The sequence below is a fragment of the Sciurus carolinensis genome, chromosome 3 (assembly GCF_902686445.1).
Source record: "Sciurus carolinensis chromosome 3, mSciCar1.2, whole genome shotgun sequence".
NCBI classification, from domain to species: domain Eukaryota; kingdom Metazoa; phylum Chordata; class Mammalia; order Rodentia; family Sciuridae; genus Sciurus; species Sciurus carolinensis.
The window spans coordinates 19,076,025-19,102,292 of record NC_062215.1 but is presented as its reverse complement, the minus strand read 5'-3'; the positions used below and the strand labels follow the sequence as shown (position 1 = coordinate 19,102,292).

At 51.4% G+C, this 26,268-nt stretch overlaps 1 protein-coding gene across 2 annotated transcripts; it reads right to left on the bottom strand.

Moving 5' to 3' along the window:
- Window positions 1–134: 134 nt before the first annotated feature.
- Window positions 135–25,794, bottom strand: Mpp2 (MAGUK p55 scaffold protein 2). 2 transcript variants are annotated; one of them, XM_047547767.1, is made up of 13 exons: window positions 25,697–25,794; window positions 22,914–22,977; window positions 18,114–18,232; window positions 7,728–7,880; window positions 7,427–7,576; window positions 6,848–7,075; window positions 5,952–6,083; window positions 5,735–5,840; window positions 5,593–5,661; window positions 5,199–5,360; window positions 4,048–4,250; window positions 3,771–3,899; window positions 135–2,549 (listed from the first exon to the last, which is right to left on the bottom strand). In XM_047547767.1, exons 2-13 carry the CDS (start codon window positions 22,942–22,944, stop codon window positions 2,373–2,375), a joined length of 1,659 nt encoding a protein of 552 aa, XP_047403723.1. In that variant the 5' UTR covers window positions 22,945–22,977; window positions 25,697–25,794; the 3' UTR covers window positions 135–2,372. The 2 variants fall into 2 exon arrangements, with proteins under 2 accessions (XP_047403723.1, XP_047403722.1); XM_047547766.1 differs by lacking the exons at window positions 22,914–22,977; window positions 25,697–25,794 and adding an exon at window positions 19,671–19,804.
- Window positions 25,795–26,268: the final 474 nt, after the last annotated feature.

The window sequence follows — 26,268 nt, the reverse complement described above, 5'->3', positions numbered from 1 at the left end:
TCTTCTGGGAAATGGAGAGGGACAGGAATCCTGTCTGCTCCCAGCCTTCCCATCCACCCAACCCCAACCAAAGACTAACAGCCCAGAAGCATTTGCTTTCACATTTAATCAAAGGAAAAAAAAAAAAACACCAGAGAGAAAAACTGGAGAATTAGATGTTTGGGGGAGGGGACAGAGGAAGGGCAACTGGGCTGGGACTGAGTGTGGGGGGCAGGGTCTGTATTCTCTTCAGGTCTCCCAAATACAAGAGTCTGCAATGGGAGAAGGGAGGACAGAGTCACAGAGCTAACCTGGTGGCACATACGCCTGTTCCAACCCAGCCCTGGCCTTGTGCCAGATGAACCAAGGATGCTCCCAGCCTCTGCTCCCACCTGCCCAGAGTCCTGAACAGGCGTGGGCAAGGGAGGCGGGAAGGCTTCGGAGGAGGGGCCCAGCCCTGCCTCTTGGGCAGGCATGGGAGACACGCAGGAAGGGGCCGGGGGCCAGCTCTCTGGCATGGTCTTTCAGTGAGGGGGCTTCAGAGGCAGCAGCTGCCACAGCACGTCCTTTCCTGCCTCCCCCTAGGTCCCCCAGCGGAGGCAAGAACTGGCAAATAACCCTAGGGCCTCAAGTCCTCAGGAAAATACCCCGTTGTCCTCCGACTCCCAGTCACTTAGGCTGAGGGTGAGGGTGTTTGTCGCAAGGGAGGCTGGGTCAAGGATGAAAAGGACATGGGACAAAAGGGGGAAAGAGTAAAAGATGACTGCATAGTGTATGCAGAGCGATGCGAATGAGATGCGAGAGCCTTGACCTTAACATCTCATTTGTGTGTCCTATGCAAATGCAAATGAGATTCCTAATATAATAAATATATTTCTAACATTTGTAATAAATATTCTGTTTATTCTCCCTCCCCTTCCCTAGGAAATGGGCACACAGTGGTTCAGGGCCAGCTTCAGCTGACACTGCAGCAAAGACTGACTAGACACTCAGAAGAACCGGGAGGCACGGTACGGGGGTCCTGGGGCGTCCCCTGTGAGGACAGGCTGGCCTCAGGGAAGGAGCGGGTGAGATGCCTGGGAATATCTAGGGCAGGAGTCTTTTCATAACAGGTTTTCTATTTTACAAAATTGCCCTCCCTAAGGACTGGAGGGTGGCATTTAGGACAGAGGGACAATAGGAGAGTGGAGGAGGACATCTGGGGAGGACCAAGGCTCTGGAGTCTGGGATAAGGGTCTCATAAGAAATGAGGGCAGATTGGGAAAGCCCCCATAAAGAGGCTCCAAAGAATAACCTCCAAAAGAAACAACCCTTTGCCTCCCCTCCCCCAAACCAAGCCTCACACACACACACACACACACCAGGGCCAGAGACAGGCCAGCCACCGCAGCATGTGGAACGACAGGCTGCACAGACCACAGTGGGAAGAACGGCCAGGAGCTGCCAGAGCCACGCATCCTTTGCCAAGCCTGTGCGCGCAGTCCCTACTCAGTCCCCCAACCCAGGCAAGCCTGATGCAAGTGGGCCACCTGCACCCAGCCAGAAAGAAGACCGAAATGGGAAGAGGTCGCGGACAGGCATCGCAATGTGTCCAGTCCTTCACCAACCCCTCCCCTGCAATCTGGGCTGCACCTGCGGCCCCTGCCAGCCTCGCACTTCGGAGAACAGGGCTGACCTCTCAGGAGCACATTGGAGAAGTCTGCGGAGAGGCTTCGGCAGTGAGAAGCTGTGGATGAGGGACAAAAAGGGCAGCGTCCACTCCTGGGACCCTGCCCCCTTCTAGGGGAGCTGAGAGCTGTGTGGCCCAGCAGTGACAACTGGCTCACACTTTGGTTCCTCCAGCCTTCAAGATGGCCCTGACTGGCACCACTGCCCAGGCCCGCCTGGCTGCCAGTGACTCCCCTGGCCACACTGGGAACAGCCCAAGGCCTGCTCCTAGGACTAGGGGTGGGAAGTGGGAGAAGCCCAAGAATAGGAGAGGTGTGACCAGTCCAGAGGAGCAAAGGTGCCCTGGGAGGGGTGACAGGGGGCAAGGTACTTACTGACCACTTGGTCCCAAAACAGCTATTCTCTTCTCTAGACTAAGCACTATGGAGATGACTCTGACCCACTTTTGGACACAGCTGGGCCCTTAGAGAGGGATATCTGGTGGCCAATGGACATTGGGAGTGAGCAGCACCTGGGCACAGAGGTGCCCCATGAACACCCACCTCCCTGGCAGTGCACGCCTCTGTGCCAAAGCCAGACTTAGAGCCCCCTGGGAGCTGTTATCTGGGGAAAGCCAGAGACCAAGGATGGGAGCTGAGGGTTAGGGCTGGGGGTCACGGGTGGGGAAGGGATGGTTTTAGGTCCTGGGTCACCACCCAGAGGGAACGAGGTCCAGATGAAGAGGTTCAGTACACCCAGCTGACAGGCACCCACTGGGGCTCCGTCCGCAGCTTCTCCATGGCAGCCTGGAGCTCACGGAAGGTCCTCTCCAGGTTGCTGTTGACCAGGCTGAGGTCAAAGTAGTGGCCATACCCCCGCTGGATGCGGCTGCTCTCCTCCACTGTCCGTCTCAAGTCTGCCTCCTGCCAGGCACAGGGGGGTCAGTGCCCACAACTCATGCCCATCATCAGGGGGTCTACAGCCTGCCTCTTCCCCAAAGCCCAACCATACTGGAATGGATTCCATGGCCAGGGAGGCAGGAGCCCCTTCCTGAACACCCCCAGAAGCTCAGATGCATGAAAGGAAGGAAGGAAGGAAGGAAGGAAGGAAGGAAGGAAGGAAATTAGCTCCAGTGCCAAGCACTGTACTCAACACTTTGCCATCCACATAATCTTTGCAGCACCTTTGCCAGGTAGCAAAGATTAATAATCTCCTGTTTAAAACAGAAAGCTGAGATACATGACCAGCGGGGTCTGCCTGCCTCCCATGCCAATGCTTTCCCGAGACTGACCAGGTCCCCTTACCCATGTGGTATGAGAAAGGGTACCAGGGCACACCTGGACACACCTGGTACCTGGGCAACCCCTAACCTAGACTCTAGAAGCTGGGCAGGGATGGGATGGGGACTTGACGACTGACTTAAGTAAGGGGAGACCAACTCTATCTCAGCTGCTCCCCTCAGCCACACTTGCTACCAGGGAAGAGGTGCCCAGAGCTCCCCCAGGAAGCCATCAGCAGGAGGGAGCCCAAATGGGACAGCCTCTCCTATGACCAGCAGTGCAGACTCCAGGCCTGAGAGCTGCAGTAGCAAGTACTTCCAGCAGAGGGAGCCCTGAGCTCAGAGTTCCGCAACCCTACCACTCCTGGAAGCTGGGGTGTCCTGGAGTCTGCTGCGCCAGACAGGGGGAGCCTCTCCTCCAGGCGCTCCTGCTCTCTCATGCTAACTCATCCCTCCAGCCACCTTCCACCTCTGGCTTCCTCCCTCCCTTCCACCTTCCCCAGCTGTAAGCACCCCCAAACCCACAGAGCCCACATGGCCCACCTCTGCCCCACAGATCTTCCACTGGCCCTCTGGAAATTCCTTTGGCCCCCACTCTGTCCCTGAAGAATGGACCCAGCAGTGGGCCTGGAATCAGAAGCTCCCCTGCCCCAGGCTAGCTGTGTCCCTGGCTCACTGAGATGGCACTTCTCTCAGACTTTCTTTTCCGTATACAAACAAGCATCGCAACTCCCACCTCCCTGACAACATAGGTGGCCATCTCTCCCCTTCCCCAATGCCTCCTCCTCTCTTCATCAGCTTGAGCCCATCCCCACTGCCCTAGGAAGCCTCCAGACCCTTCCCACCACACCACAGAGTCCCTCACCGTGAGCTGCTTGGTGGACACCCCACTCTCCAGTGCCGCCCGGTTCATGGCCCGCAGGGTCTCAAAGTCAGGAGCCTCGATGAATACTACGTAAGGGACAAACTCGGCGGTCCTCAGCACCTTCACTGCCTGCAGAAGAGGGTGGGGAGAAAATCCTCACACATGTCCCGGGAACAGGAAGGGTATCTGGGGTGACTGGGGGTGGCACCTGAGAGTGGGCAAGAAAGGAGGTCATAGAGGTCTGTCAGCAGGCGGGGAAGGAGCAGGCCAGCGGTACCTGGGGGTTGACATCCAGCACGCACACCTTGCCGGCGGCGACCACCCCCTGAATGGAGTCGATCCGGGTGCCATACAGGTTGCCCTCATACTCTCCGTGTTCCAGGTAACGCCCCGCGCGGATGTCAGCTTCCATTTCCCCACGGGACACAAAGCTGTAGCCCTGGCCTTCCCGCTCTGAGTCCTTAGGCCTCCGGGACGTGTCTAGGTGGGGAGGAAGCTGAGTGGGCACAGGCGGGCCACACCACCTCAGACACGCATGCACACCGTCTACCCCTCACCACCACTGCACGTGCTCACGCGTGCACACACACACACGCATACACACATACTACACACACACACACTCTCATACAGACACACACTCACACACACACATACACACACACATACACCCTCACAAATTCACACACACACACTCACACACTCTCACATACACTACACACACACTCATACACACACACTACACACATACACACATACTACACACACACACATACTCTCACACACTCACAAATACACTCACACACTCTCACATACACTACACACACACACTCACACTCTCACATACACACACACACGACACACATACACACATACTACACACACACTACACACACACTCTCATACAGACACGCACCCTTACACACACACACACACACACACACACACACACACACGTGCTAGGAGGACCTTCAGAGAGCAACTGGCCCAACTAGTGTTCACAATTGGAGCCCAGAAAGGGCAATGTGCAACACAAAGACACACAGCAAGAGCCAAACAGACCTGCAGCCTGTACTTTCCTTCTTGCCTCTGGGAGCCTGCAGTTTCAACACCCCGCCTCCACACTGGTTATGTGATAGGAAACCCTACCTGCCACAGGCCACACACGGCTCAGAGCCCTGTTTCACCATGCTGGACACTCGCTTTTTTTTTTTTTTTCCAGTTTCTAGCAAGTGAAACAGTTGGTGGGACATCTCTCAGCTCTCCCGAACTGCACCCTCCTCATCCACCCACAGAGGGCGCACACTCCACAGCTCACACCCAGAGGTACCACCTGTCCTGGTGCCCGTGAACATTGGTCCTCAGTGGGTCCTCCTGGGCAGCCCCTGCTCCCTGACCTTCACCCAGAAGGACCCAGCTCCTACTCACAGGGCACTGTGGTGCCATAGCGATCTGGATCCCACATGATGAGCTTGTTCTTCAGGCTGCGCCGGCCCACACCCTGGGCCCCAATCAGCACGAGGGTTTTCCGGCGGAATGGGGGCATGCGGGCCACCTCCTCATAAATGAGCAGCTCATGGCGGTCAAACTCTGGACAGAGGGAGGTGGCACTGCTCAACGGGCTGCACCGTGGGGCAGGCAGGGACAGAGCTCTCAGGTCAAGGACGAGAGAGCTCAGGACCAGGGGAGAAGAGGGGAACCAGGCAGGGCCTAGGGACAGGTGGGCAGCACCTGAGCCAGAACATATTCACAGGTCACTGGTGAGGGAGGGAGGGGCTGTGTCATGTTTCAGGAGGACAGAGAGGGGGACCCTAATACCCACCTGCATTCTTGGTGGTCAAATACATCATTCGCTTCTTTTTCTTTCCTGAAAGGCTGCCGCACAGGGTCCCTGGCCACAGAGAGATGGGTGATAAGGCAGGCCGTTCCCAGATTGGGTTCTGGGGTGGGGGTGGGGCTCCTACCTGAGGTGGGTGTCAGCTCCAGATCCCGCTTGACAAACGCTTTCCGCTTCTCCTCCAGCAGCTGGCTGGGGATGAGCCCAGCACTGCCCCCTTCCACGTGGCAGGCCTGAAATGGATGTGAGCAACCACCTGTCTGAGCGAGAGGACCCCTCTCCGTGCCCTCACCTCCCCCCGACACACCATACCTGGAGATACTGCAGGAGCGCCCAGGGCTCACCTGCCACCAGTTGGCGTCGTCCTGGTTGACAATCTGAAGCAAATCCCCAGCACTGAAGCGAAGGCCTGCCTCCTTGCAGGGGATGAGGCTGTCTCGGGCCGGATCATAGTCAAAGTGGCATTTCACAAATACCTGGGCTCGGGAAATTGGTGAAGGGTCAAGGGAAGGAGCACGGGAAGGCTCTGCCAGATGTGTAGAGGACACAGTCCACCCCCTCCCTTTACAAAAACCCAAGAGAAGCTCCCCAGAGAAGTGATGCCTCCAGGCCCGCCCAGCTGTTCTTCCAGTCCAAGCCTCTCCTCACATCTACAACTGAGACTCAGATTAAGGAATGGGGAAATGGCTTGGGCCTGGGTGGGCCTTCAGTCTGAGGAGGCAGGACCACTGACCAGAAGAGAAGACCCTGGCAACTAACCCTGCATCTGCTAGGAGAGGGCTCTGACTAACAGAGCTAGAAGGCCAACAGGGGACCTGGGCAGAGCAGCCAGACCTCCATGATCTACCAACTAGGAGGCAGCTGTCCAGGACATGTGACAACCCACCTTGCCCGCTCTTGCACACACAAATGCATGCAAAGAGCGCTGCACTGGACACAGGTGCTCACTGTACACTCAGGTACCCCAAGCTGTCGATGCACACAAGTCTGTTGCACATGTGTGTGAATGCCTAAGCATAAGGTCAGCAAATGCACACATGACTTCATGCACACGCACAACACGAGGCTCTACGTGGCTGTGGACAGCTGCCCCTGGCATACAGGTCCCACTATTTTGCCTCAAAACCAACTGGAGAGGAGAAACTTCGTCCCTAAGAACTGGGGGTAGGGGGTCCCTTGGAAAAGACCCAGCCATCCCTTGCGTCTTTTGCTGGTTGGCATGTTAGGCAGATGGGCCCACCTGGCGAGGTAGATGGGGCTCCTGGTAACTGGGCAGAATCTTGAGGATGACGCTGCCGCTGGCGCTACGCAGGAGCTCCTGCAGTGCACGGGGGTCACTGCCCACTGGCTGCCCGTTCACCTCCTTGATTATGTCACCCACATGCAGCAGGCCTTGTTGAGCCACCATACCCCCGTGCAGGATGCGAGCGATCACCAACTCGCCGCCTTCCACACGGAATGTCACACCCTGCGGGACAGAGGGCGTGATGATGAGGCTCCCTTGCTCTAAGTCACAATCTTCAGCTGGGTCTCCTAATAGGCCTTCCATTCCTGTCTCCACCCAACCACCCACTTCCGCCTCTACTATCCTTCTGCTCCAGTTCTTCACTTATCGAAGGCACTAAGGCCAGATAAGAGCACAGCCTGGAGAGGGGCCTACGCACCGGGTCTGTGCTCTCCTGATCTACAAGGCCCCTCCCTGGGAAAAGCTAAGCCCACGCTCCTCTTCAGCCCTCACCTCACCTTGTCTCCACTGGTTATTCTGAATCCCTGTCCTACCACCCTTACCTACGCTGGGACCCTGCCCTGTCACTCTTACCAGATGCTCTCCAGCAGTCTTGCGAATGCCCACCATGCGCACTGCGTCCGGAGGTACAGGCTGGTTGCTGAATGTGGGGTCCAAGCCAGGGCTGGGAGGTGGTGTCTCATAGGTCTTTGAGGCCACTGAGTCGTGTGTCTCCAGGAGGGACTGGGGATGTGATGGGAAGAGGAAGAACGATGGGGCCGTGCCCTGTGGCCCATTCCCATCCCAGTTCCAACTTCCTGCCAGTCACTTTCCCAGGGGCGTAGCCCACTGGACACACCCCTCTAGTCCACCACTAGCCCCAGCAGCCTGGAACCTGGAAGTGGGGCTCCTGAAGGATGCGGGCCAGCTCCGCGGCTGTGCTGCTCTGCTCCGCCAGCTGTGCCAGGTCCCGCAGGATCTCCTGAACCAGTTCCAGGTTGTTGTCCCTCACAGCTTCCAGCTTTGTCTCCTCCAACCTTTCGTGGGCCTGGGGGTGGGGACAAAAACAGGTGAGATTGACTGTTTCTGCAGGAGCCCTGGGATGCCAAACAACATCCCCATTCCCACCCCGGGTTCCAGGCTCCAGTCTCTTCCCAGCTACTAGTCCCAGTCCTGGCTTTCACCCGCCCACTGCCTGCCTGAGACCAGCTCAGCTCCTGGCGCACAGCTTGGCACAGCACACTCGCTCCAGCATAAGCGCACACCCTGCTTTCTTCTTTCTTCCTACAAATGAGGATGAAGGCTCAACTTAGGAAACGGAGAATCTGAAGGACACTTTCATTTCCATTCTCTTGCCACAGAGCATCATCAAAAATCATCAGATTGTCCTCTGCTCACAAGACCCTACAGGTATGAGTTTGAGGACTTCTTCTGCCCAGCATCATGGTCGGGTGAGACCTTGGGGGCCCTGTAGCCCTAGATGAGGAAGATACAGATGGAGATTAACATTCCTAAGTCCCCAGGACTTGAATTTGGGTGCTCCTAGTGAGGGAGGGGACAAGAAATCAGTGCATGGTGCCAGGAGAGGGCCTTGCACCTGCTTGCTGCTCTGTTGACTCTGGGCTCCATGACAAGGTGCTATGAAAAGAGAATAGGAAACTTCCCCAGTGACCAGCCAGTGCAAGGAGTTGTGTTGAATGGATTAGGGGCAAAGCAGGCCCATTTGTGACATACATATGAAGACTACTTTTCTCTTCTGATTCATTTGTCACTTCACCTCAAAGCACTTCAGCACGTGACTTTCAAACAAAAACATTCACGATGCCATTTTTCACACGTAAGAAATTCTGTTATTGAAACATTGATAGAACATTATCTAATAGACAGTCCATAGTCAATATTCACTGTTGTCCCCAAAATATCCTTTATGGTTTTATTTTTTCTGATCCAGGATCCAATCAAGGATCATGTGTTGAATATGGGCGTCCCATCTTTCTATTCTTCTTTAATTAATTAATTAATTTATTTATTTATTACAGTATCAGGGATTGAACCCAGTGTCACTTAACCGCTGAGCCACATCCCCAGTCCTTTTTTTTTTTTTTTTTTTTTTTAATGTTTAATTTCGAGACAGGGTCTCACTAAGTCCTTAGGGCCTCACTGAGTTCCTGAGGTTGGTCTTGAACTTGCAATTCTCCTGCCTCAGCCTCCCGAGTTTCTGGGATTATAGACACGCACCACCATGTCCAGCTCTCCTTGAATCTAGAACAAATTCCAATAAATTTTTGAACTTTCACAACATTTTTAAAGAGTCTGGACCAGTAAGTTTGTAGACTGTGCCACAAGTAGAGTTCTTCTGATTATTTCCTCCTGATTCAAGTTAAGCTAGTCATTTTGGCAAGAGTTCCACATAGGTGACCTTGTCTCTCCCATACTTGGAAACCAACAATCCTTCACCAGGGGATTAAGCCATCATTTAAGACCTTTCCTGACTCAATTATTCCACTAGCAGTTGTGAAATTGTGATCACCTGTCTCTATCACCCTTCCACATTTATTAATTGGCATTCTATTCTAAGAAAGAGCTTTTCCTTCCTCCCCCTCCCCATCTCTTCCTCCCTCTCTCTGAGTTATTGTATGTTCTTTTACTCGGTGTGTTCATTACTAGTCCATTACTGCTACATCTTCCCTGGCTCGATTCATCCCAAATTTGTCCTGGGGGAGCCCCAGTCACACCTATGTCCTATGGACCTGTGTCCATCAGTCAGTCCTTGAGTACCTTCTTCCCTTCTGGCTCAGGTTCACCTTATACTTTCCCTGTCCCAGGTCTGGAATCAGCAGTTTCTCCAAGGTACACTGACAGGAAATGGAATTTAGAAAGAAGTACACACTGCTTCTGGGACACCATTTCTTTGGCAGACATTAGCCGATACTGATTGCTCCAATTAAAGTCAAACTCTATAAGATTTTCCTTAACTTCCCCTCCCCCCTTCCTTTTGCATCTCCTTTCTCCTTCAGTGAGAACTTATTTCAATAATATCAATCCACTTACTTATTTGTTCTGTCCTTCAAAATTCAAGAAAGTTTCAGAATTGCCTATCATAAGTCTACCAAGTAAAAATCAAGATTTACCTGCAGTTTTCTTTGTCCTCAGAATACCAACATCTAAAAAAATTTACACTAAGGGAAATGTTCTCTATCTCTGCTGTGGCTAGTGAACATTTGAAACGTGGCAGCTATAACTGAGGAATTAAAATTTTTATTTAGGCCTGTTAGTTTATTTAAGTATTATCTTAGTTCATTTTTGCTTCTATAACTAAAAATGCCTAAGGCTGAGTAATTTCTGAATGATAGAAATTTATTTCTTACAGTTCTGGAGATTGGAAAGTTCAAGGTCAAGGTGCTGGAATTCAGTATCTGGTGAGGGAATTCTCAAATGTACTCACATGGCAGAAGGTGGAAGGCCAAAAGGGACCTAGATAATTTTCCTCCAACCCTTTTATGAGGGCCACACACTTGTGACTCAACCTCCTCCTAATGACTTGCCTCCTAATACCATTGCATTGAGGATAAAATTTCAACAAGAATTTTGGAGGGGACACAAACATTGAAAACTTAGCAAGCATTTTAAGTATTTTAATAGTTGCACATGGTTAGTGGCTACTCGATTAAATAGTACTACAGCCTTAGAATACATCCCACTTATTGTGTATAGTCAGAACACGGTGGGTAAGTTACTTAATTCAGGCTGGGGAGATAGCTCACTTGGTAGAGTGCTTGCCTTGCAAGCACAAGGCCCTGGGTTTGATCCCCAGCACGGCAAAAAAAAAAAAAAAGGTTACTTAATTCCTTTTTCTTTTTCTGTTTGATTAGCACAATTTAATGGATGGATAGGTGCACTTGTGGCACTTAATTTCAGGATTTCTTTTTTCATTCTTTTTTATTTCATCTTATTTTCTAAACATGTACAGCATATACAGGGTTCAAAGGTCAAATCCATATAAAAAGTAAACTCAAAGAAATTGCAATTCCATCCTTGTCCCCTTGGTCCCATTCACACTCAAACTCTAGAAGTAATCATTTTCATTTCTTTATTGTTTATTCTGTTTCTTTTTTTTTTTCTTACATAAAAGGTAGAACACTACATACATTCCTTGATATCATGAGGCTTTGGCTGATTGGTTTGTTTTGACTTAAATTGTCTGGTGTTTTATTTAACTAGAAATTATGCCACAGGACTACATGGGAGGCTTCCTTTATTACTATTATTATTATTATTATTATTATTATTATTATTATTATTTTGATCCTGGGGATTTACCACTGAGCTATGTCCCCCTTTTTTTATTTTTTATTTTGAGGCAAAGTCTCACTAAGTTGATTAAGGCCTCTATAAGTTACTAAGGCTGATCTCCAACTTGCAATCCTCCTGCCTCAGCTTCCCAAATTTGGGAATCCCAACAATTTGGGATTATAGGTATGTGCCACCACGCCCAGTTTATTATTATTATTTTCAATTACTGCATTTGACTCTATTGTATAACTGGAGCCCTACAATTTATTAAATTAGTCTCCATGGGTATTTAGGTTGCTCCTAATATTTTGTGATTGTAATTAATGCTGTGGTACATAACAATGGCATGGTGCTCTGTACCTGTGAAGAAGATCTTCCATGTAAATTACTAGAAATCTTCCTGGGTCAAGCAGTAAATACATATGCAAGTTTTCTTAGATACTGACAAATTCTCCTCCGATTTTCCCTTCTACCAGCATTGTTTGGGAGATTTTCCTGAAGTTCACTGTCAGTGCTGATCAAACCTTTGAATGCCTGCCAATCACATGGATGAGAAATGATCTCTCAGTGGGGCTTAATTTGCATTTTGCTTGTTATGAGGGAAACCAAGCATCTCTTCATATGTTTAAGGACCATCTGTGTATCTTTTTTCTGTGAACTGTCTGTTCATGTCTTTTGCCAATTTTTCTATTTGGATTTTTCTTTTTCTCATTTTAAAATGTTCTCTGTATATTGAGAAGATTAGCCCTTTATTTGTGCTATCTCTTGCAAATCATTTCCCCTAGCTTCTCGTTTGTCTTTTAACTCTGTTTCTGGTATTTTGGCCATGTTAAAAAAATGTTTTATGTGGTTAAATTTATGAACCTTTCAAGCATCTGAATTGTGAAGTCTAGTTTTTAAAGGTGGGGGCTGCTTTCCTTATACACAGATCTGTTTTCTTCCAGGACACATACTTTCACATTTAGACACCTGATCCACTTGGAGTTTATTCTGATGTATGGTGTGAGGTATGGATCTAATTTAATAGCTTTCAAAATGACATGTGCCAAAACCATTTATTAAAAATCCATAAGAAAACTACTGTGTTTTAGATGTGATAATGATAGTGTGAATTTTAAAAAAGAACTCTTACTTTTGATATAGATACTGAAATATTTATAGATAAAATCATAATGTATCTGAGATTTGCTTCAAAATAACTCAGGAGAGAGGGAAGTGGGTGGGGGTATGGATGAAATGAGATGGTCCATGAGTTGTTAACTACTGCAATGGGGTAATGAATGATGCGGCTCAGGATACATTTTTGAAATTTACCATAATTTTTTTTAAGCTCATGAAATAGGGAGTTTTCTCTGGTTCGTTTGTTGTTTTGTTTTGTTTTTTGAGACAGGCTCTTGCCACATTGCCCAGTTGGGTCTGGAACTCCTGGGCTCCAGTGATCTTCCTGCCTCAGCTTCCCCAGCAGCTGGGACCCCAGGTGTGCATCATTAGGCCCATCTCAACACAGGGACAGTTTAATAACACCTCACAGCACTTCCATGGGGATTCAGTGGGACAGATGCAATGCTTGGCTTATAGCAGGTACTCAATAAAGGTTAGATCCTTTCTGCCTTCTCTTTCCTAAGCAGGCCAGGAGAACACAGCCCAGATGGCCCAACAGTAACCTAAACCATCTTCTGCCTGGCTGAGCAGAATGTTCCTGCTGGGGAGAAACAGATAACTGAAGGGACAAAGGACTAGTGCCTGGGACAGGAGCAAGCATCAAAGCATTGCTCTTCTCCAGGGCCCTGTGTAATCTATATTCATTGAGCACAGCACAGCCCAAGAAACCCCTGAGTGACAGAGGGAAGCTTCCCAGGTTCTTCATCACCACTGTACCCAGGACAATGCTGGAAATCTGAGGACCCAAGAACTAAGTTTGGAGAATGAACAAAGACAGAGCTCAGGTACCAAAGATCTCACCATGGCAACCCTATCAAGGCTCTTTGATTAATGGAAGTCAGCTCTGGCCCAGGTATCCTGATGTGAGCATTAGAGAGGTCGCCCATTTTGGCTTTAGCACCTTCTGTTTCATAGATGGAGGGAGGACAAGTTTCCAGAGGAGATTCACTTGACCAAGAGGGAAGCCAGGTACCTCCTAAATTGCTTATCCTCCATCTTTGACTTAATGACTGCCTCTTCCCCATCTGCTCCATCACTCCTCCTATGGTTATCCCTGGACCTCTTACCCATAGACATAAAAGTGCAGCTCTCCAAAATCAACCTTCACAGCCCAGAGGAAACTTTAAACATTGAATCATACAGCTGGGATGGTAGCACATGCCTGTAAATCCCAGCAACTTGGGAGACTGAGGCAGAAGGATCACAAGTTTGAGGCCAGCCTCAGCAACTTAGCAAGGCCCTAAGCAACTTAGTAAGACCTTAAAAAGGGGGGTGGGTGTTGTTCAGTGGTAAAGCACCCCTGGGATCAATCCTCAGCACCAAAAAGCAAAAACACTGAATATACAAATACAAAGCAAACCTTGAGCAGGCTGATCTAAACAGCTGGTCAACCAGCCACTGAAAACACCCAGCAGGTATCACAATTTTAGGGAATTTGGAAACTCAGAATTGGATTAATCACAATATTGGGTTTGTGATATGTTCTCCTCAGTGGCTTGTATGATTCCTTGGTAGGTACTTGGTATTAATTTAGATATATTTAATGACATAACAAGGATCTAAGAACCCAAAAGCAAGACTCTTGTCAATATCCTACATCTAACCACACCACCCCCTCCAGAAACCACCACCTTAATTCCCTGTGTTCATCACTGCCAGGCTTCCTGTTTAAGTTTTACTCTATCTGTATGTATTCTACCTATTCCTGAAACAAATATAGTTTTTAGCTATTTTTACCTTTAAAAAAAGGGAATCATGCTATATACATAAAATCCTGGGGGTCCTGATTTTTTTTTCACTTTTTACTGAGTGAAAAATTATTTCACCTATTGCTTTTTTACTCAGGAAAATTTTGCTAAGATGTCCTTCATTCATATAAGTGATCTATGCACACACTGCAGTTAGTAGAAGCAACATACCCCAAAACCAGGAGGGTGGTTTGAATTCCTATGGTCACCAAGTGTTTCATCCTCTGAAAATCCCCCGCAACAAAGCAGGTAGTTAGTGGCAGAGGAAGCGCCTGCACCCAGCTCTGCCAGCTCCTGATCCAGAGCCCTCCGCAGGCTGCAACGGAAGAAGCTCTACACACACTTTTCTTTGCAAAGCTGTTCCTTCTGCCCTCTCGATCCAACCCCTCTGATCTTGGCAGAAGACAGGGAACCCTTACTTGAAACCCTGACTCATAAGTAAATGATTCAAAAACTGAATGAAGTTCCAGAGAGCAGTGTGCCAGAAAGTGAAGGAACTCTTCCATCTGGGTTTGACAAAGGTGACTAGCTTTGGCTGACGCGACCTTAGCAAATGTGATACAGGAAGAGGCTTGGCAGGTGCTTGTGCAGTGGGACTTATCTTCCCTGGCTGGGGAGGCCACCACATGAAGAAGCAGGGGTCACCCTCTTAAAAGAGCAAGGCCCAGCCAGATGCTGCAGCCTTCTCCACTGAGACATGGGACGTGTGGGTGAGGATGCCCTCAACCACCCAGCGCTCGCCGAGCAAGCCCAAAGCAGAACAGCCACACGATCGGCCCCCCAAATCATGAGCACTAAATCATGGTCATGACCCCCTGTCAGTCCCTATCTTAGTGACCTCCCAAGATTCATCCTCCTAAAGTCCTGGCTTGCTCTGCCAGTTCTTCCACCCCAGCCTCAGGACTGAGGCCTTTCTGAGGAACTTCAGTTCCATGGCTAAGACCACAGCATAACAACTTTGTTTTTGGTACTGGGGATTGAACCCAGAAACTTTACCACTGAACTACATCCTCAGCCCTTTTTTATTTTTTTATTTTGAGACAGGATCTCTTTAAGTTGCTTAGGGCCTCACTGAGACTGGCCTCAAACTTGTGATCTTCCTGCCTCAGCCTCCCAAGTCACTGGAATTACAGGCACATGCCACTGCACTGGGATACAATATAACAACTATTGATAGTTTAAAAAGTACTTCCAAGGGCTGGGGATGTGGTTCAGTGGTAGATCACTTGCCCAGCATGTGCAAGACCCTGGGTTCAGTCTCCAGCACAACAACAACAACAACAACAACAACAACAAAAGCACTTCCAAATCTTTGATCTCCACCAGCTCCACCATGAGTCTGAGAGATAAGCACAATTCTCTCTGCTTCTCTGAGGAAATAACCAAGGCTCAGAGAGGTTGACAGACATATAAAGTTACACAGCCAGTCAGTGAGACTTTGGATTCCAAACTCCATGCTCTTTCTTGGTTGTCTCAAATGGATTAGTTCATACACTGCCTCCCCATGACTCTTCACTGGCGGGAGTCTCCACACATAACAACTTTCCTAGTTTTCTGAATGTCACCTGCCTTGGGTTCCTCACCTTGGCATTACCTGCTATTGGAACACCTGCTGCTAGATCCATGTCAGTCCTCCCAGATGCCAGCCACCTGCCAGGGCTTCCACCTGCTGTCTGTAGCCAACCCACTGGATTTATGATCTTCCTGCCAGACTTGACTTTCTTTCAGAACCTTAAACTTTCTGGTTCTGTCCCCTGGGTTACAGATGTTAAGGTTCAAACAGTCACATATGCAGCAATTCAAATGCCCAGTGTCCAACCTGGAGAAACTCACACATGTGCAGAAACAGATGGACACTGTTGTGCTGTCCTTATTACAGGAAAATCAGTAACAACTAGCTGCTTCTTAGCAGGGGAGCCAGTAAATAAACTGGGTCTATTACTAAATTAGAATACCACCTGACAGCTAAAATTAATCGATCTATATCTATAATTATGGCAATAACTATATTACTGTATGAACTAGAAATCTCAAACACAGGCAGATTATGTTATTATCCCATTTATGTAAAGTTTAAAGACACAAATAACAAGGGCATATTGTTTGTGGCTAAACACATATGTAGGCAAGAAGAGCAAACGGTCAAAAATGACATCATCAGTCTCTAGCTGGTGTTTACCCTTAGGGAGGGGAAGCAATGGAAATGAGGGAAAAGGAGGTGTTGACTGTATCATACTTTTTACTTCTTAAAAAGAAACAGCAGCTAGATATAGTGGCACACACCTGTATTCCCAGTGATTTGGGAGATTGAGACAGGAGGATAGCAAGTTTGAGTCCAGCCTTGGCAACTTAGACCCTTTAACAAAATAAAAAAGGGCTGGGAATGTAGCTCAATGGTAGAGTGCCCGTGGGTTCACTCCCCGGTAGAAAGAGAAAAAGAGAGAGAGAGCATGCCAAAGCCGCCATGGCCAGTATTAACATCTTAAAGATCGGAGCCTAGGAGGTTGCTATGTTCTTTTCTTTACTCATTGAACATATTCAGTGAGCAGCCTCTCTGCACCAGGCACTGTTTTAGGCTCTGGGTGAACCAAACAAATATTCCTTCCCTTGTGGAGCTCACATTCCTAGTGTTTGAAATGTGCATAATCCTTTGCTTTTATTTTTGATAAATGCATAAAATTCCTGGATCATTAAATGAAAAGCAACCTGTCTTCCTCCTGCTCCTGTTTCCTCCAGTTGGTCCAGTTTTCTGACTTCTTTTCATTTGCTCTTAACAACCTCCCAGGACCTTCAAACACTCCATAGACGGTAATGTGACCAGGTGTGTCACACCCTGCAGCAGGACTTGGTCCTTTTCCAGTCACAGCAGCCGGACAGAAACCTTACCTCTGCCCAGTAGAAAACTCTCTACCGAGCTGTACTGCCTTCTCCCGGCATCGCTGTCTTTGCTGACTTCCTGTCTCCCCTGTCACCATTCACTGAAGACCCTGGGGACTGCCTCAGTCTTCCCGTGCTACACTCCTAGAGAAATCCAGCGCTTGGGTCTGGTTTCCTACCCATCTAAGCTGGCTACAGGCATCCTCCCTGTACCCTGCCTTCTCCTTGGGACAGGAAGCACCCGCCTCTCCTCCCGTGCCTGCTCCCTCGGCTGAAGGCAGCACTGGCCTCTTCCCTGGGGTAGAACCAGTGTCTTGCTAGCCCCACCCCATCTTCCAACACCAAGTTCCACTGGCTTCCATGGAGCTCTGTCACCTTAGTTCCACGTGTTTCTCAATATCCCCAATTTGAACTACCTCATGGACCCTAACTGCTCTCTTCCACTCCAGATGTGACCCTCTACATGGCTGCCAAATGGATGCTCCTATACACCCCTGTGCTGCCATCACCCCCCTGCTTAAAGCACACAAAGCCTCCTTGATGCTGTGTCCCTGGCATAGTCCCCAGTGCCCTGCACAACCTGCCACCATCTCCACGCTCACTTCCTTTGTCTCTGCCTGAGGTTCCAGCCACACACCAGCACTCAGTCCCCGGCACACTTCCAACTCCCTCTCACCCCTGTGTTTCTGCTCAAGCTTTTTCTGGGACCCAGGATGCCTACCCCTCCTCCTCAATCTCCACCCTTGACCAAGGGGCCCTTCCTCCAGGAAGCATCTGCAGCCCCTGTCTCTCAGACTCCCTTAGGCACCTATTCTCTATATGCCGTGCCCCCCCAAACCCTGTGCATCTGCCTCTAGCACAGTCATTAACAAATTATATTACAATTGTCTCTTTTAGTATCTCCCATCTGATACACCTGCACAAACACCCAAAGGCAGAGAAATGGGCAAGGAGAACTGTGGAGATTAAAACCCACAAGCACACTCATGCCCCCGCAAAAAAAAATCAGGCCCTCCACAAGCCAACAGTCATTGACGTTTATCCACACACTCACTGGCCAGGTGTGAGGGCAGCTCCTTTACCTGCAGCCTCAGGGTCATCACCTGGGTATAATGTTTTCCACACGCCCCTTTGGGGGCCTCTTGTGCCACATGTCCCACTCACACCACGTACCCTTGTGCCCACTCCCTGAAGCACTATACCTTGGCCAGGGATCTGACTATGGGACTTTCCATAATGCCTCGAAGGAAGATCAGGTCCAACTCCGCAGCCCCTGTGGCATTGGGGAGAGATCCTAAGTTGTCCAAGACTTGCTGCATGGCTGCGGGGGTTGGGGGGGGAGAAGGCAGTGAGACACTCAGGTACAGAGTAGGCACAGAAGATCCGAACACACCATGACACCTCCTCCTACCCCCACTCCTACAGGAGTCAGCCCTTCCCCAGCAGCCCTTCCCTTCCTTCTGCACTGGCACCCTAAGCTTTGAATGCCTGAAGCAGAGGTCCAGGGACAGGAGGCAGTTCTCTTGGCCTGTTCTTTCCACCCTAGGTAAGGCCAGCCTGGCAGGTGGTAGGTCCTAGGCAGCAGGAAGTAGACTCTGAGGTCGGAGAGAAAAAGGAAATCAGGTTCCAGTTTCTGCCCTGCACCAGAGAACTATAGGCTCACTCAACCTCTAGATGGGCTGAAGGTTCGGGACTCAGTCACCTGCCATGGGCAGGCTCAGGAATAAGAGAGACAGGGCTTGGAGCCTGTCCCTAAATGCAGGCCTAAAGTCAAGCAGGCAACCAATGAGGAGGCCAGGTCAATGTGGCATCCAGTCCTGGTTGCACCACTAATTCCAGGTGGCATTGCACAAATCACTGTCCTTCACTGGACTTCAGCTCTGATAGCTTATGATCTGTAATCATTGAGAAATGAACATGGATGAGAAGTCAAAGAGGAAGCCTAGAACATTGGCAGGAGCTAGGGAAACAGGCACCCCAGAACCTGGGACGGCAATATACACCCAAGGGTAGAGGTCACACCAAGTCATCCCAGGGATGAGCACTCAGTCTGGGATGGGACATAACCAAGGAGGAGAACAAACACCTGAAGCTGGGCCACAGCAATGGCCACCAAGATCTGAAGTGAGGGCTGCCTTCACCCACTCCTAGAGGTGGGAGCTCCAGGCTGTGACAAGTTCCAGGAAAAGGAAAGGAGAAGTGGAGTGTGCCCAGCTGGGGGCAGAGATGGGTACAGGGTATCATTACTCTGCCACACTGCCGCCCACGCCTACATCTGCATACACACAAGTCCTGGAGGAGAGGGGCAGATCCACTCCCTGGCACCTCTCAGCGCTTGTCAGTTCTTTCCTCCTCCAGGAGGTACTGGGGTGGCAGGAGGGTGCACTGAAACTGAAGCCAGCAAGATAGCTCAGGGACTCCTGGCTTCCGTCCCCTTCCTGCTCCTCTTGCCCAGTTCCTCCAGATTCAACATCGGAGACTACCCTCCAGACTTCTGTCCAGGCCTGGGTTTGGCATCCATGAGAGACCATAAGGTTCTCAGTGGACTCAGAAGTCAGCGATCCACCTACCCTAATCATGTCACTTAAGGATGGGGACTGAGCCAGGGGTGCCCCCTGCCTAGGCCAGCTCTCCTGGAGACTGGACCCCCTGACCCTTCAGGCTTCCGGGAGTCTGCTCCTAGGGCACCCCCTTTAGATGCCCCAAACCCCGCCAAGGGGCCGGGTTCCCCCCAGTCTCCCCGCTCCACCTCTCTCTACCTTCTCTCTGGAGCTCCGCTTCCTCAGAGGAACCCAGGGATATCCCCTCCAAGGAGGCCGCGCTGCCTGGGCTGCCCGCCATGGCGACCCCCGCCCGGGGCTCCCAGAGTAGCCTGTCACGCCGCGGTCGCCCGCCGCCGCCTTGCCCAGCAGCCTTCCCAGCCAGACCCGGGCTGCGATGGTGAAGGCGGGACTGGAGGAGCGCTGCAGAATCAGCCAATAGCAAGGCTCTGCCGCCCCGACCGTCTAGCTCATTGGCCAAAACCCTGGGCGCTGCCGAGTGGGAAGGGGCGGTGACTGGTGGGAGGAGGGAGATGGCAAGAGAGAGTCACCCTTCCGCTGGTTTGATCCCCAACATTAACTACCAGTGGAGGTGGGGAGGCGGCAGCAGAGAGAAGGTTTGGGGGACAGCGGGGTAAGTGTGATGTCCCTTCAGACTGGTGCAGTGCCCACAGACCCTCGCCCCACAGCCCGTGGGCGAAGGGGTCTTGGCCCATGCTGTTCCTACACCCTTCTTTTCTGGAAATCCTTCTAATACACCCTATGCCACCTCCTCCCTGAGTCTCCTGACCGCTGCTCTCTGTCCCTTCTCCAGGCCCTATTTCCTATGTCCCTTTTCCAGGCCCTATGACCCCTTTAGTCAATGAAGCCCCCAGGAAGAACTCGGTCCTTTTTCTGGAGGTGGTGGCTCGAGGCAGATACCTCAACCCCAAACGCCCCTCACCTGCGGTCCACCAGTCCAGCCTTCCACTCTCGGGAGGGGTCACCCCCAGGGCAGGGAAGCCTCAAGCCCTTCTGAACCTGCCTCACAGGCAGCTTCCCTCCCTACCCATCTCCCATTAGGTGGACCTCTGGGATGAGGGGTGCTGCCCAGGAGGCCAGTCAGGCATCTTGGAACTGGGGGAAGGAAAAGGCAAATGCATGTTCATGCAGCAGAAATAAGGGTGAACAGGAGGGAGGGACTTAGAAGTTACTGCAGTTCAGTGCCCCATTCCCCTAAGGCTCTGTACCCATGAAACCACCACCAGGGAGATGCTGCAGCCACCAGTCTGCCATTCCCTGAGGAGTGGCACCAGGTTGCCTTGCACCCCTGGTTGCCATGGCAGCAGGTGGGATTACACACAGGACAGTAACCCAGGTTGAGAGAGATTTAAAGGAACAGTTCAACCTGAAAGCAGTCCCAGATCCTTGCCTTGATTCAAAGAAAGAAGGCAGTCTGAGGAAGGGGTAAGAGAGCACGGCTGCAGCTCAGGGGCAAAGTCTCTCAACTCTCAGCCCGTGTCATTGCCTGAACATCTCCCAACCCACCCCAACCCTCAGGAAAAGGGCTCCTTGCCTTACTCAAAGTAGAGGTGGGATCTCTCTGCAAGGGGAATACACTCAACGCCATTCCCTTCCCTCCAAAATGACAAGGACCATATGGGATTGTAGGAAAGGATAGGAGTACAGCCTTGCTAGTTTCACCCTCTGCAGACCACAAGCAGGGGTGTCCCAGGGAAGGAAGGGGCCCGGGAAGCTTGACCTCCGAGGTGGGGCACAGTTGCCTCTTTGTCAGTTCCATGGGAACTATAATGACCACCAGATGATAAGGGGCAGAATCCAACATTAGATTTTTGAAGTAGGGGCTAAGAGAGACTGGAGTGGTGTCCGAGGGCTGGTACTGGGAAGAGGAGCAGTTTGTCCTTCTTCCCTTGAACATTGGAAGCCAGAAGTAGCCCATGGCACAATATCCAGGGGAGCAGAGGCCTCAGGAGACCGCTGAGAAATCAGGCCTCATACCCACACCCCCCTTTGTCCACACCATGCCTCCATCAAGTGGCCTGTAGCAAGGAAACTGAGTTGCTGGGCTGCTTCTCCCTCTACACCCCTGCTGGGCGCTATTAATGGGTTTACTGGGCAACTCCAGATTGAGAGGTCTTTAATCACAGGCTCAGGGATAGGTTTAATTAACCCCTAAGCTGCTTACAGTAGGGCCCAGGCAGACTAGAGCAGCGGGAGAGCCCAGGGGCCAGCAGACTGGACAGGAGATAGAAGCACTGAACCCCCCAAGGCTGCAGAAGCTAGGGGACATTGCTATGGTCCCTCAACTACATGGAGAAGAGGCCTTTCTAGGGTTCAGGGGTATCACAGGCTAGGTCCTGGCTTACTAGCAAAACTGCCTTCACATTGGGAGTTATTCTAACCAAAGTGGGAGACCTGAAACATTTTGCAAAGTGAACAGCTGGGCACAGGGCAAAAAGGAGCTATATCCAAGCAGGGGGAAATTCAGACAGCTCAGAGCAAAACCAGAGCTTGCAGCAGTTGCTAGGCACCTTTGACAGCCTCTAGCACAGGGAACATAACCTTGTGGGCCCCTGAGTGCACCCGTGAGGTGGCATCTGTGAGCCCCTGGAGTAGAATGCAAGTTTGAGACATAAAAGCACGTGTCTGTGGTGAGGGCCCATGCTGTCATCAGATTCTTAGAGATCTGGGACCAATAAAAGTTAAGATCTTGTCCTATTGCCACATCTTAGGGAAAATAGATCCTCAAAGGAAGGTGACTGACTCAAGGTCACAAGATCAATGCCTTAACGAACAATTCAGCATCGGCAAAATAATTGTGATTGTTGCTTACAGGAACATGATCTCCCCTGCCTCACATCAACTCTTCACAGAAGAGGAAAATCAGGCTCCTTGAGGTTCAGGCTCCTGGGCTCTCCCAGTTTGTGTGAGCAGCCCACTGCCTTACCCTGAAACCTCCCACAGAACCACGTCCAGGCATCCTGACGTGGTATTCTTGTCCCTTCACTTACAGCTTCCTATACCCCTATCCATCCCCACCTCCAGCACATGCTGGTCTAGAGGTTACTGTACCATAGACTTCTCAGCTGCCTGGGTCCCATTGTGCCACTAGAGTCCCTCTACCTCCAAGTCATCTCCAAGCCCTAGTTCCCAGGCCACCTCTTGGGGGCACTTCTCTAACCAGACTTGCCCCCTGCCATTGCCCTCCAGCAATAATGTGTGGAACATGCACCCCTGCCCTCCCCACAGGTGAGCTGCATGGTCTCCCACCCTCCCCTGGGCAGGGGAAGGTTTTATTCCTCTTTTCTTCTGTCCTATCGCAGAGATCCACAGAGAGGAGATGACCAGAATGAATGGCTGAGCAACTGGGGGGAACAGCAGTGACCACTGTTACCACCCCCAAATCTTTGCCTGGCAACCTCTGAACCACTGAATAAGCTGACAGACTCGCCCACTTCTTACCAGACTCAGAGTTGGTGGCAGCAACCGGCATGGTGAGATCAGCAAGGGCTCTGAAATGTTTCTCCTGGAAGGGGGAGAGAGGAGGATGAGAAGGCACAGGGAATAAGAAGGGCAGGCACCCCCTTCAGGAACAGCCACAGGTAGGAAGAGAGCACTGCTCAGAAACTGGGAGCTGGATAACCACAGAGATCCCAAGCGCCCTGGGAGGCAAGAAGAGTGGATTACATCCCCATTTCTGAGGAGGAAGAAACTGGGGAGGATCAGAGAAGTTAATGATTTGCTCAGGGTCACAAAGCTAACAGAGCAACAATGAAAATTCAGATTTTACGACTCTTAAAAAATAGTGTTCTGGTGGCACATATTGTGTAATCTTTGCAATTCAGGAGGCTGAGACAGAAGGACCAAGTTTAAGACCAGCCTCTGCAACTTGACTAGACCCTGTTTTAAAAAAAAAAAAAAAAAAAAAATTTTTTTAAAGGCTGGGGATGTAGCTCAATGATACAGCACCCTTGGGTTCAATCCCCAATAACACAGACAAACCAAAAAAAGCGTTTCTGCCTACCATCTGTCTTTTTTTTTTTTTTTTAAAGTGGGGGATGTGTGTAGGTATGAGTTCAGAATTTGAGTCAAAAGCCAGATAGTGAGTGTTCCCAGACTGTAAGCTCCATGAGAGTAAGAACCTCATCCATTTTATTTGCCTTTAGTACTCAGGCCTAACATGATGTAGATGTTCCATAAGCATTTGTGTCTGGCTGACAGAATATCCTACTCCCCAAGACCTGTCTGGCTTCCTTTCTGTCTCCTCCTCCTTTCTTAGCTCTGAGCTGGGACAAGGAGAACAGGGGCTCTGGGCAGAACTAGGCATAGACTCTACAGCCCCAGTGCCCATCCCAGAGCCTCCCCAAGCTAGGTCAGCTCCCCTTCCTCCCTTGCATTCCTGGGCATGTGCTGCTGGGTAAAACCCTAATTCCCCAGTTGCCATGACAACAGAAGGCAGTGGCTCACAGCAGGGGTGGGGAAGTGGGGGAAGCAGCTGGCAGTGCCCACTTTAGGACTGGGTGCCTACTGGGGCTTGGGGGTTGGGAATCACAGCAACTTCACTCCTCTCCCCAAAAAAGATTCTTCTCAGAGGAACTACTACCTGATTTCAAAATCCCTTCTCTGCTCCATTCCTCTCCCAGGTCTGAGCTGGTTACCTGTGCTCAGGTGCAGAAATTAGACAGGTAAAGAGAATGGATGGCTCCCCCCTCCTCCTGAACCTGCTCCTGAGGACTTAGGAGATGCTTTCAGGGAGAGGAAGGAAGTCGTTTCTCAGGCTGAGCGAAATGCCCAGGATCCGCTGTGCCCCTGGTACCAATGCTCACTGTCCCTATTCCTAGAGAGCAGGGGGAGGTCTCTCCTGGTTGGTACTTCTCTCCCTGATAGAGGTACCTGCAGAGTCTGAGGGGAGACTCCGGGAATTCTCTTTCCCCTGAATGTGGAGGTGGAAAGAGGCAGGAAGGATCCTGTATGGAATCTCTAACCCAGGAGTCTTGCCCAGACTGCCAGGATTTTCTCCCTGGGGAGTCGGTTCCCACGGCGTCAGCTCTCTCTGCCCCACCCCCATCCAAGTCTCGGAGAGGGCGGGGCCCGGCTGTGCCCACAGGAGAACGGCAGTGCCAGGCAAGACAGCCTGGTTCCGTGCCAAGGTCCGTGGCCCAGGCATCTGGGAACACGCACCTCGGCTTCCAAAAACCTGGGCCCAGATGCCCTCTCACCCCGGCCTCTGAGCTATTCACATTTCCCCAGAGTGTCGGTAGGCGAGGCACGCGGGCAGTGAAAGGGGGAGGTTTCCTTCAACCTCCCGCCCACCCTCCATCAATGCACGTACAAAGAGGTGTGGAGGAGAAAGGACTAACAAAGGCGTTTTGGAGACCGACAGGTCGTGGACAGGGCTGGACAAAACTGAGGGCCATTGGATGGGGTCTAGAGATCGGGCCGACGAGCCCCCACTTACAATCAGAGCGCCCCCGCCCCACGAGCTCAGTCCTAACCCACTGGGCGCTAGGACCTGGGGGAAGGGGGGCGTGTTGCGAGCCATCAAAGAAGGCTCTTTGCTCGCTCGCCCGCTGGAGAGCAGGGGATGAGGTCACTGAATGACTGCCCCCCCAACCCAGTCTTCATTCCCCGCCACCCCCTTAGAAAGACCTAACTTTCTGACCCTGGATCCTCGCTTCTAGCACTAATTCTCTCTCAAGTCCCCAGGCCTTACCCCTAACCCCGCGACACGGACCTCCCTCCCCTTTACAGCCTGGGAGGCGGGGAAAGCAGTGCGCCCCCTTCCCGGGAGCCCCTCCCAGAGAAGATTGAGGTGCTGGTCTCCTAGGGGGGCGGGGTAGCAAGGGGACTCAGCACAACCTCAGTCTAGCTCCCCCACTGCCGGAAGCGTTTCCAGCGCGGTTCTTACGTAATGCGGGGATTCGAAGTCCCCCCAACCCGCACAGCCCCCGGAGAGGAATCGCGGGTACCTGAGCTCCACGCAGCTCACCCCCTCTGTGTCAGATGTCTCTTTGGAGCCCAAACCTTAGGGACAGGAGCCAACGTCATTGGACAGCGGGGTTTGGTTCTCCCTACTGGCACCCAGAAAGGGCCTGGGGGCAGGGGCTGGAGAGGGAGGGCACCGGCCTGTGGGAAGGGGCCGGGGAGTTTGGACCCAGAAAATAGGGCCCCAAGTGCAGTGCCGGAACTAAAAGGAAGCAGGGGTCCTAGGGTGGGTGCTGGCCCAGGAGCCTGGGGACACCTACCTGCGCCCTGGGGAGCCCCTAGCTCGGGGCGACTCCAGCGCAGCCGGGCGCTCAGCGTTTATTGCTTGTCAATCGCTAGCCGAGCTCTTAAAGCGGCAAGTCCGCCTCGGCGCGAGGGGGCGGAGACAAAAAGGGAAGGAGAGGGGAGGGGGATGTGGATGCGGCGGGATGACTCCGGGGAAAGTAGCCTCCCAGCATCTGGTGGGTGATGGTTAGGAGCCACCGCTCAGCCCTACTACTCTGTACCTACTCCGATTGTGACCGTACCCACTAGTGTCCCTTGGCGCCCGGGAATCCCTTAAAGGGGCGATGGTGAAAAAAACAACCTAATGGGACCGCTTAGACCCATGCCAGTTCACCTTTCCTCACGCTATCCTGCTTCACAATTTGGAAAAGGAAGGGGAGGACGTTCGGATACAACCCCCAGAGGGCTTCCGGTCAAGGGCAGCTTTTACGGATGCTGGATCTCGGACTTTAAAGAAAGTTTGGAGGGGGGGGGGAGAGAAAGAGAGAGAGAGAGAGGAGAGAGAGAGAGAGAGAGAGAGGAGAGAGAGAGAGAGAGAGAGAGGAGA